At 38.2% G+C, this 11520-nt stretch overlaps 1 protein-coding gene across 1 annotated transcript; it reads left to right on the forward strand.

The window, feature by feature from the left end:
* Positions 1 to 2197: 2197 nt before the first annotated feature.
* Positions 2198 to 11315, forward strand: hprt1 (hypoxanthine phosphoribosyltransferase 1). Its single transcript, XM_008419708.3, has 9 exons — positions 2198 to 2430; positions 5870 to 5976; positions 7014 to 7197; positions 8057 to 8122; positions 8856 to 8873; positions 8964 to 9046; positions 9132 to 9178; positions 10192 to 10268; positions 10383 to 11315. The coding sequence occupies exons 1-9, from the start codon at positions 2404 to 2406 to the stop codon at positions 10428 to 10430; spliced, it is 657 nt and encodes a 218-aa protein (XP_008417930.1). The 5' UTR covers positions 2198 to 2403; the 3' UTR covers positions 10431 to 11315.
* The last annotated feature ends 205 nt before the right edge of the window (positions 11316 to 11520 follow it).

An 11520-nucleotide genomic window follows, 5' to 3' on the forward strand; every position in this document is an offset into this window, starting at 1 on the left:
ATATTAAATATATGAAACTATCTGAGGTCATGTAAACCTCTTTTAAGATACCTATATCAACGTCCGAGGGTTTCCAGCATTTAAATCCTTTAGCGGCAAAAAGGAAGAATTTTAAAATTGAGCCTTAGCCTGGGCATTGCCTTCCTGTGCTCGACTGGCCCAATCAGTGAACAGGAGAAATGATAAAAGTTGAGTTTATCAGAAGATTTTGTGACGGATTATACGTTATTGTTGCACTGATGGTAATGCAGAGGGATTTAAATCCCAGTAGTTATTTGCTAGCCTGGGAAAAACCAGTCCCTTTTCCTACGCTTCACTTCGTACAAAGGCTTTGAGTTCTTGGTTATTCAAAAACAATTGCCTTCCTGGAGGCGTGGACTCTGTTGAGGTTTTAAACTTTACCCAATTGTTAAAGTTTGGTATTGTTAAAGTTTGGTATTGTTAAAGTTTGGTAGTGACGCATGTAAAGCAACTAGAAATTGCTTGTGCTGAAAACATCCTCCACTGCAAAGAGAGAAATGCCGAGATGTCAATATTAGTTAAGTATTTGGAAACGTGGCCAACACGGACTGAACGAATTTGTTCACTTCCTTCGCTGCCATTGCTAAAACTGCAGGCAGACTACAATTTTGAGACAGTGCAGAAAATAAATGTCATCATTCACAACTTTGCTTTGAGTTCGCTGATTGGCCCGGTTGAAATTCTACCGTTGTAATAATCGGAGTGAATGCCAGGAAGCCCACACTGAGATGTTAGCCAGATTTAAATCAAGCAGAAATGGGTAGGAAGGCAGTGGCCAGACTAGTTATTTGCTGACCACTTTGAACTACGTATTTGTGGAAATATAACAACATATTTTTGCATCTGAGGCAAAAGGCTATGCAGGACCTTGAAAGTGCTCATATTCTCAGACAAAATATCCATCCCAAGCCTTCCAGTGTATAAATTATATTTATTAAAAATCAAGTTTAAATTTGCTCTTAAGGTTTCAGAACAGTGAACTTAAAATTATCTTAAAATCTTAGGATTAAAAAAAAAACTGACAAATGCCATACAGAGGAAAGTACTTTTATAGTTGGTTTATAAGGGCTTCCAGTTCATTTCTGCCTTTCTCCTTTTCTCATATTCAGGTTCCATAAACAGCTTTTTCTCCACTTGCTGAACCTCATTTTGTTGCGTTTCAGATATCTTCTCTTCTTCACTGGCCTGGCGCAGTTCAGAGATCACAGTTTCATCTGTATCTACCTTATTCCTAGCCCCCATGAGGCTTTGCAAGATTTATGGGCACGACTTCCGCTGCTAACCGGAACCGTCATTTGTTTACATGTTAGCAACTTGTTAACCGGCTTTCGTCAGAGCTTTTAGGCTATAAAATATGTGGGAACACCAGCTTAAATGTGGCAATACTGTTTTACCGCTACCTACAGCTAATGCGGGGAGGGATGGCAACTTGAAGAAATGGCCGCAAATAACCCGCACTAGCAAAGTTAGCTACTTCACTGACTCGATTGCTTCGGATGCAGATGCGGGTTTTCTTCCCTGGGCTTTCTATCCGCACAATGAAATGAGCACACATAAAGCACTTCTGGGTTTTCTGTTCAAGTTTAGAATTTTTAGCCAAATTCTTTTTGTTTCCTTTTCTGTCGGTAGGCGATGAAAACTACCGCCTTTGTTTTGGGAGCTTGTGTTCAAGACCCACCTGTTGCTGCCACAAATTAAACTTGGTCTGATTATTAAAGTACAGCCACGAACAGCACAAAAGTTACCCGAGCTTATATGGTTAAATAGTTTAGACTCGATTAATTTGTTTGTGTAATTATGCTAATTTATAACAAACTTGTGTTTTAACTTAACTGTATTCCAATGTGTAAGTGCTTCTTGCTTATACAGGGTCTGAGTCTTATCTGCTTCTAAATGGATTAATACTTCTTATAAAATATGTTGATTTTACAGCATTATGTTTGCAGTGGGATTTTATAGAAAAGGCTTTAACCGCTTCTGTAATCTGGTCAGACGAATCAAAATAGCAATTTATTTAAAACCACATCTACGATTTTACACATGAAAACAACTCGGAAATCTGTTGACCTCGCGCAGCTGGAAAGTCAAAGCTGCCTCGCGCTCTTTAGCTCGTGAAACCCTCCCCAACCTCGCCGCAGAGGGGCGGGGTCGAGTCTTTTCTTCACACGTGATTGGCTAGCGGGGCTCGCCAATCACGTGCGCAGGACGGGTAGCAAAGCTACAGAGAAGCTCCGGAAAGACACGAGCTCTGTTACGGTTCACTCACCTCCATGTGTGTCTGACGAGACTGTGAAATTAACCCGAGCATAAAATTGTTGTCTTCTCTAGCAGAAGACCAAGGTAGAACATTTAGCATTTTAACGCTGGGGGACCGATACTGACATGGCGACATCGAGCTCCTGTGTTGTGGTGAGTTCTTCCCTCTACTGAAATAAGAGACGGTAGGCGTTCGGGTGTTACCGCTGTTTGAGCCCAGGGGAGTAGCACGCTGTACTGAGACTCAGAGTTCACTGAATGTGCACTGCATTGTACAATTTAACGATCTGTCCTTTCATTTTCAGTCCTTAACAGCGTGGCCTGCGGCTGGGGTCAGGCACGCGCTCTCCACGTTCAGCTCGGTGACGTCGATGGGATACGGTTCAGCGTAAACTCACAAAACAAAACGTCTGGGTCTCTGCGCTTGTCGGCAGCTGTAATTGTGCAATTACACGATTATTTAGAGTTAATCAGACTGTTTATATGGTTACACCTAGTAACAGAAGGACGTGCTTCAGAAAAACTTTATTTAATAGTCAATTAGGCGCATTTGGTTCGTAATTAGGATAAATTACCGAGGTATTGTAATTATTGATGTGCAGCGGCATTCTCGTGTTTTCACCCTAAATAAAGACAATCCAGACAATGGTTACTGACTTCAATGCATCAAATCGGATTATTTTAATTCTCTCTATAGTTTCTAAACTGTTAAAATGCAGTTTTAAGTTTGTTTTTTATTGTTTTTACCACTGCTTTGTAAATCACTTCATCCGACACAACTAGAAAAAAAAAGTTGAACAGTCAGCGAGTTGATCAAAATGCAGCATGCCGACTTCTGATTGAGGAAAACTATGAACACATTGACTTCTGGGGCATTGGACAGGAGGCATGTAGACCCTGGAAACCTTTAGACACACATTACAGGGAAACCAAAAGAAAAACAACTTCACACGCATGTCTTCATAACTTAAAGCTATGAAGGCATCTCTGGAAGACCAAGAAGTCATCCAGAGATCCTAATCGACTTCTTTGATCTTCTCAGTTTGTTGAGCGGCTGGTAAAATACAGAAAATCGGACATTTTTATTTATTTATTTTACCTACTCATTAAATGTATCAAAATTGAGACCTAACTGCATGAACCGTGATGCTGTTTTCTGAGTGAAAATCGGATACATGCAAGGGACAATTGATAACGAGATGAGTTTGTAATTATTATTATTTTTTTATTGCTGCACATAGAAACCACATTATTGCAACACATTTGTTTTCTTTGTGTGAGAAAAAAATAAAACTTTCACATTTGGAACAGGCATGTCAGACTTCACAGAAAACTAGTGCTCTGTAACAGACAGGAAAAGGAAAATAATAAATAATAATAGAAATAAATAATAATAGGAATAGGAAAATAAAAGGATGTTAAGTAAAATGCACCAGTCATTTTACTTGACATCCATTTACTTTTTACTGTCTTAATCCTAATTAAGTAGGACATCTTTTTTGTGTTTTCTTTTAGTTCTTCTTAATTGTTTTTCCCACTGCTTTGTAAATCACTTCATCCGACACAACTAGAGGAAAAAAATGCCGAACTCTGAACTGAAACAAAATGGATATTTAGGTACTTTAAGTTAATCCTATGGGTTAAAAGGTTAAAAAGAAAAAGCATGTTTATGTGAAGTCTTTGTCTAAACAGCTTAATGTCTGCCCCAGGCAGATGAGTAAAAACATCACAATTTCATTGTATTTATAAAAAACTGTCTAACATGAAATATGATTTTTTAAAATCAAGGAGTCAGTATTTTTAATATTAGTCATAATATTAACAGTTTAAAAATATTTTTAACTATCCATTCAATGATGCGTGTCTCATTAAGCTTATCCTGTACAATTAATTAAGCCTTAAAAGTTTTTTCTTTTTAGTTTTCGCATTGTAACTGTCCACATTGTCATGACTGGAAATATCCCCAAATCGCCACAGTTTGTATGTAAACAGTAAAAAAAGTTCAGAAGCCGTCGTTTTCCAAACTGACCAGCAACAGGTAGGGAAGGGGCAGTTCTCTCTGGCATCTTGTTACCACGATTTTACCTGACGGTTACGGCATAACGGACAGCATTATCAGTGTTGAAACCAGAATATATTAAATCCTTGCAGGGTTTTTCACAGTGTATTTTAAGCCTGGCGGGTCACCAGGCTTTACTTGTGCCCCCACCAGGCTTAGCATCGTTTTTTTTATTTTAGTTTTTCTTAGTCATTACCTTTTATAAGACTTTATAGTTGGTGTTTGGGTATTAATCGTCCAGTCTTCCAATGACGATCAAGGGATATTTTCATGACAACTTTAAGCATTTTTCAACTCAAAAACATGGCATGAATGACCGCCTAGGGCACTGAGCTTAGCAGGTTTTCTGGGCTAACCCCAGCCGTGGTGTACTTGCATAAACATAAAAATTCAGCTAATTCTGTGGTAGTGCTCTGAGTTTGAGATATTTGAACTTGTATGCCCCTTTGGTTGAATCAGCGCTCGTTTTGTCTTTGAAAGTTTGCTTCGGGCTGAACTCTATTCAGGATGTTATGGATCAGAAATGCGTTCGACATACAATGCACCGTGTAGTTTTATTTTCAGAGCACAAAGTCCTGCCGTGTGGGATGAGATGGTTCGGTAATATTTGATTTATGGCGCTGTGACGAACCCCACGCTGGAAGAAAGTCAAACAAATATCCAGTTCTCTGTTTTCCAAGAAATGGTCGACGCAGTTCAGATTGTGATTAGTGCTGGAAAGCAAAACAGAACCACTGGTTGAACAGTAAGTTTGCTTCAAATCTGTAGACACGGGAGTTTTTCTCTGCCACACCAGATTTAAAATGGCACCAAAGGTTTCTCAGTATAATCACAAACTTAAAGTTGTTTTTGTTCCTGTGACCTCAGATCAATGATTGTAGAAATAATCTCAGGTCATGTGACCATCAGAACATATTAGTTTATCAGTCGTTATTTTTTGTAGCTGAATAGGTTTAATCCAAGTATGATCTGCAGCCGTTGTAGTTTAGCATGCACCATCTGGGCTAGTAGGAGCCGTATCAGCTAATATGCTTTAAAGATTTCCACTTCCACGCTGCGTCTTTGCAGAACCGCATCCCATCATTCTCACGCTCGCTTCTCAGTGTCACATGATTCCAGTTATTCTGTCTACCAGTTGACCCCGACAGGAAATTAAATTTTCTAAAATGTAACTGGAAAAGGATTGAAGCATCATAGGAGTTTTCAGAGAACACAGCAGAACTGTTGACATGTTTTTCTCTGGGACAAAGTGTTTCCTCAAAGGTAAACCCCTGAGCAGAGAGCAGGTAAAAGGATGTCTGGAAATGTAAGGCCCTCTTTTTGAGCACCGTGGGTGGGGGGGATCGCGGTTACTTGCTAATCTTTAACAAATGGGTTGTGTCCTCTATTTAGTGATTGATAAACTGTCTGAGTTGTAAAACAGAAGGTTTTACTGCCCTCTGTCTGGTGGATGATCTTTATAGGTTAACAACTTCGAAGATTTGAAGCGTTTCTTAGGTTTTTTTTTTTGTTTGTTTGTTTGTTTGTTTCCAGATTAGCGATGAGGAGCAGGGTTACGACTTGGATCTTTTCTGTATACCCAAGCACTACGCTGCCGACTTGGAGAGGGTTTATATTCCTCACGGACTCATCTTGGACAGGTGGGTCAGCTTGTTCTTAACGACTCAAAACAAGTTAGTGAAAACGGTAAATTACAAGGTCAACAAAAGGTGGCTGCTCTGTTTAAATACTGGGTTAGATTATAACCCCTTTGCACAGAACAAGAACACAGAGCATCTTTAAAACGTTTGTTGTTTCCAACAGTGTGACAACCTCCCCTTTACTTGAGCCAACCATTTGACTTACTTCCACTTAGTTTCCTTCCTCTGTTACCTATCAAAAGAATTCAGATCCGACTGTTTATCTGGTTTTCTCTGCAGAGCCTGTCTGTCCCAGAGTTCAGTCTATTACCTAGTTTCTCTTTTTGCAACATCAGGTTATAGTATTTCTTAATGCAACTTAATCTATATTCATCAGCTATGTTCAGAGGTAAATCTGCAGACTTAAATACAAAATACCTTGTAATTGTATACATACCACATAAAGTTTTTATACATTGTTATAAAGCTTTTGTAAACTTTCATGTTTTTTTTTGGGATGTTAAGATGAACCAATAGAAGTTAGTGGGTAATTTAGAAGCAGAAGAAAAATGGCACCTCTTTTTCAATAGTTTTAAAAATTTTAAAATGTTGCCATGTATTTGTACTTTGTCTTGTTTTACTCTTAATTATCATCCTTAAAAGTCTTACATTTGTGTATCTAAAATTAAGGCCTTAAAATGCCAGAATGTCTCATTTAAAAAATAAGATGGCCTTTAATATGATAATCGCACGTCTTAAATTTTCTTATTTAATCTTGTATCTTCTATGTATCTTTTTTTTCTTGCTGGACTTTTCTGTCAGGGAAGTTTGTGGTTGAAACATAACAAAACATTTAATTGCTTAAGAGGAGAGACTACAATTGCAAGACACAAATGCAGTTTCTCATATCTTGTTAAGAAGATTGTGTCTCCCTTTAGATAAGACAGCTGTTCCTGTTGCAGCAAGTGGAAAATAAAGAGGAATTTTGGCTGACGGTTGCACAAAACAGAGCTGATAATCCTGACTGTGTTTCCATCTCCCCCCCTACATTATCTCAGGACAGAGAGGCTGGCGAGGGAGATCATGAAGGAAATGGGGGGCCACCACATCGTGGCCCTTTGCGTTCTTAAAGGGGGTTACAAGTTTTTTGCAGACCTGCTGGACTACATCAAAGCCCTGAACAGGAACAGTGACCGCTCCATCCCCATGACAGTGGACTTCATTCGCCTCAAGAGTTACTGTGTAATAAATCACTTCACCCTTTGTTAGCCGCTATTTACATCTGTAGCAGCTCAAATCATGATTGCAAACAGTACATGAGGAGTTTCTCCAGCTTATCTGTGGCTTGGTCAAGGTCGCCCAGGGTTTCCCAGGAGGCTGCATGGAAACGGTGTGATTAAAATAAAATGCAGCATGAAATGAGCTCACAAAATCACACATTTTCATTTGATGTTCAGTCATTTGCCCAAAAAAGAAAATAGAACATCTCCAACATAAACCCAGAGATCCCTTGTACCTAAATTAACCTTCGTCATTTAGGATTTATACAGTCTCAGTGTTGTAAAGTAATTCAGATGATGGCAAGTGTAAAACAAAAACACTGACATTGTAGAAATTCATACAAATCTCTGCAGAATTTTATATGGTTTTAGTGATTTGTTAAAAGGTCAATTTGTGGGATGTTGATAGCTTTCCTATTTTTTTACCATTTAAGTATCATTATTATGCTGCGTTCCTTTTTTTTTTTCATCATGGGTTATCTTTAAATTATGCCCTGTATTCAAATGGATCCAAAGTAAAGCACGTTCAAATTAAATTCTACTTAAAGTTATAAATGAACATCTCCTTGTCAGACCCTACAGCATATTTTGAGGCAACAGATTGGATTGCTCTTTGCCAGCCCCAGGAACTTCAATTTATTTAATGTATTTTAACAATACTCTTTAATTAAATGAGTTACAACAACATTCATGTTTTATCAACATACTGGATAAAGTTTTAAACAGTTTCAACCTGGACAGGCACTAATTCTCGCTTGTACTTCCAGTTTCTGTGACAGCATGGTAACTCAGTTAGCTCACCAGTCTTCTCACCCTTACAGAACGACCAGTCGACCGGTGAAATCAAAGTGATCGGAGGAGACGATCTGTCAACTCTGACAGGAAAGGTCAGTATGGAGAAGAGAGCATTAAAAGTACTTCTGGCACTGCCCGGGATTATTGTCACCATTTCTAAATGTACAATGCGATGCATGTGTTTATAGCCTTCAAACAGTTTCCCACTGTCTCACGATCCAAACCACAAATTTCATTCTGATACCTGACCACATTTCTCAAGTGAGCGTATCAACAGAACAAATCGTTGTGTATTTTATTTGGATTTTGCGGAAAGCGCATGAAAAGGATCCAAGAATTCTGTGGTGAAGAGAAAAATTTACAGGCTCTTCTTTAGTTTAGTTGTACATCTTTATAATTTGCCCCATCAACTCTTATACGTTCGTATACATTCCCTTTGTATAAAAGGACTAGAATTACGAACTTTGATTTTGTCTAACATCAGTATTCAGTATATCTTTGTGCTGCTTATAGAGTAATACTGACACAAGTGTTCACAAATTAGTAGATCTGGTGAAAGAGGAGAACGCGTTTCAAAAATCTACATTTGAAATTACAAATTTGCTTGAACTGTTCACCACTTTAAAATCTCTTACCAAAATAAACTACTTGTCATGTGTAACGCGGCCATGTGTTTTAGTTTAATATATCCATATATTTTTGTATGCTTCCACACATTTTCACTGACTCCACTTGTAGCAAGTAGCATCACATTGCCACAACAGATTGATACGCATGCAAATTCCGTGATTAAATATTAACATTCTCTTTTTCTCTTTTGCACAGAACGTCTTAATTGTGGAGGTATCGTCTTCCTTCTCCTCTCATCCTGTAATAAAGCAAAGCGTCTCTTTGATCCCACTTTCATAAGCTCCTCTCATGCTTTGTCTTCAGGATATAATTGACACGGGCAAGACAATGAAGACGTTATTACAGCTACTCAAACAGTACAATCCCAAAATGGTTAAAGTAGCAAGGTACCCAAACAGCTTCCTTTTAATGCCAACACGTGTAAACTGCGCCGCAGTTTCTTCTTTCTAATGACTGATGCTTTGCTCTTAGTTTGCTGGTGAAGAGAACGCCGCGGAGTGTCGGCTACCGACCGGACTGTAAGTGACTTTCTTCACGCGGCTGCTGAAGTTTGGAAATTTGAGGATTTGTCGTATGATTAGTTCATTTTCCCAACATTAAGAATTGTCTGGCAGTGAAGATCCCAAACAGCAGAGTGATTAAAAATGAAAGTTTTGCTCCAATCCTTATGTAAACCATATTGGATCGCAATTGAGTTTCTGAAATACAGCTGAGGGAAGAAGATCAGCGTAGCAGCCAGATCTGCTTCTTGGATCTGTAATGTGAACAAAACTAAAGGGTTCATTAATTCCTTTCTTCAAATTTAGAAATGTATGTGAAGTAAGATCACTGGAATATTAGTGATTAGGGACAAAAGCAAAATGCCTTTTGAAGACGGAGACTGATACGTTCTGATCTGATGTTCTGTTCTGTACGGACATGAACTGAAAGGCCGCTCCGAGGAGAAGAAGAAATTTATTTCAAAAGCAAGATAAAAAACAAACTAGATTACAGTTTAGAAATGTTGCACATAGTCTTGAAGTTTAGCTGTCACAAATGAATCTCACAGCTGGTTTGGGAATGCAAGGATGTCCTCGGAAAACCTGGAAAACATCAGAGGATTGCAGATTTCTTTAAGGTTGTAGATTTAAAAAAAATATATATATTTTCAGTTTTACGTTGTGCTGACATCATTTATTGTTAGTTTCCTTATATTGCAGTTTATTTAAATGTCTTAAACCTTGCAGACCTTTTGTAAAACTACAAACGTACGAGTGAGGGGAAGCACAGCTCACACATTTACACCCTGAATTCACTTTAACTGTCTAGCTGAGATTTACTCAGACGGCTTATGGGTTTACATTCCACAATGTGAACAAATACAATAGTTTAGTTCCCGTTTTTCTAAAATCAGTTCATCTAAATAATGTGTAAGTTTTTTTTTTTCTGTTAAATTGTACATCATAAACTTTCAATAATGTGTCAATTGTTATACTATCTACAGTTGAGAAAATAGTTTTTCTCTTTCTTTCTTTCTTTTTTTTTGCTGTAGTTGTAGGATTTGAGGTCCCTGACAAATTTGTGGTGGGATACGCTTTAGACTACAACGAGTACTTCAGAGATCTGAACGTGAGTATTATATAAATGTAAACAAAAGGAGCCAAGTGGCTTTGTTTGTGTTTAAAAATGGGAAAAATGTGTTTGATATGCTTCAATATTTCCGGTCCTGTTTTTCCATTTCAGCATATCTGCGTGATTAGTGAAACAGGGAAGGAGAAGTACAAGGCATGAGAGGCACTTCAGTACACTGTTTTTTAAATGTATGGTTAATTCTCCCCCCCCCCTTTGCAATTCATTTTGTATTTGATTGCTTCATGTTGTGTCATAATGAACGCTGAGCCTGCTCAGGGTCCCAGAGGATACGCCGAGGCTGTGGTCCTGCCGCTCTGTTTCCAACGCCGCGCACCTGCACATGATTGCCTTAAGATAGAAACGAGCCCACCACAAATTAGTATGACGCTCTTATGTTCCCACACTGATACTTTTTTAATGTTGTCTTTTTTTAATTGAGTAATTTATTCAGGGAAATGCTGCTAGAGTAAATGTTAACAATTGAGCTACCAAAAGATTTTCAGCCTCCTGTTTTAAAAGAAATGTCGCTTTTTATTGCAACTCAGCTTTCACCAGAAACCTTCTGCAGCCGTTTGGTTTGCGCTCTTAACAGAGAACAAAAATATTTCTGGTATGATTTTTTTTTTTTTTTTTTTTTTTTTTTTTTTGTCCATCTTGAACAAAACCTGAACTCTTCTTTGGCATATGTGCAAAGACTTTCTTTGAAATGTTTCTTGTTGTAATGACTCCTAAATGTTTGCTGTTGTCCCCAACGGGCATGCTAAAGATGAAATATCCCTCTGTTGAACTGTAAAATTCTTCTCCATGTACTACCAGTAATTATTTTTAATTTTTTTTTTTAATAGATGAGGGGGGACTTTAAATACTGCGAAGCATCCTAAGTTTACAGGTGAAAAATGATGAGATGCTTCCGGGGGCGAGTGTTGAGGGGTTAAACAGGGTCTGAGATTGTACTTGTTTGGTTAACGTCACAATAAACGCCCTTGTTCACTTCTGCTGTAGTCCTGAACGTTTCTGCACAGACAATTAAATGTTTCACCCCCCTCCTGTGACTCGTGCACTTCTGTACAAGGGTTATAGTTTCTAATTACATAGTCAAAATGCACCTTAATGCTACAACTGCATGTCTTCAGTCAGAGGCATCTGTTGAACAACTGAAACAAAGGCTGCTAAAGGATACCCTTCATGAAGGACTCTTTAAAGAAACTTATTGAGAGCTTCAACTTTTATTGCCCTTTTGATAAATTTA

This window comes from Poecilia reticulata, chromosome 10 (genome assembly GCF_904066995.2).
Source record: "Poecilia reticulata chromosome 10, P_reticulata-male-v2, whole genome shotgun sequence".
Taxonomy (NCBI): Eukaryota; Metazoa; Chordata; class Actinopteri; order Cyprinodontiformes; family Poeciliidae; genus Poecilia; species Poecilia reticulata.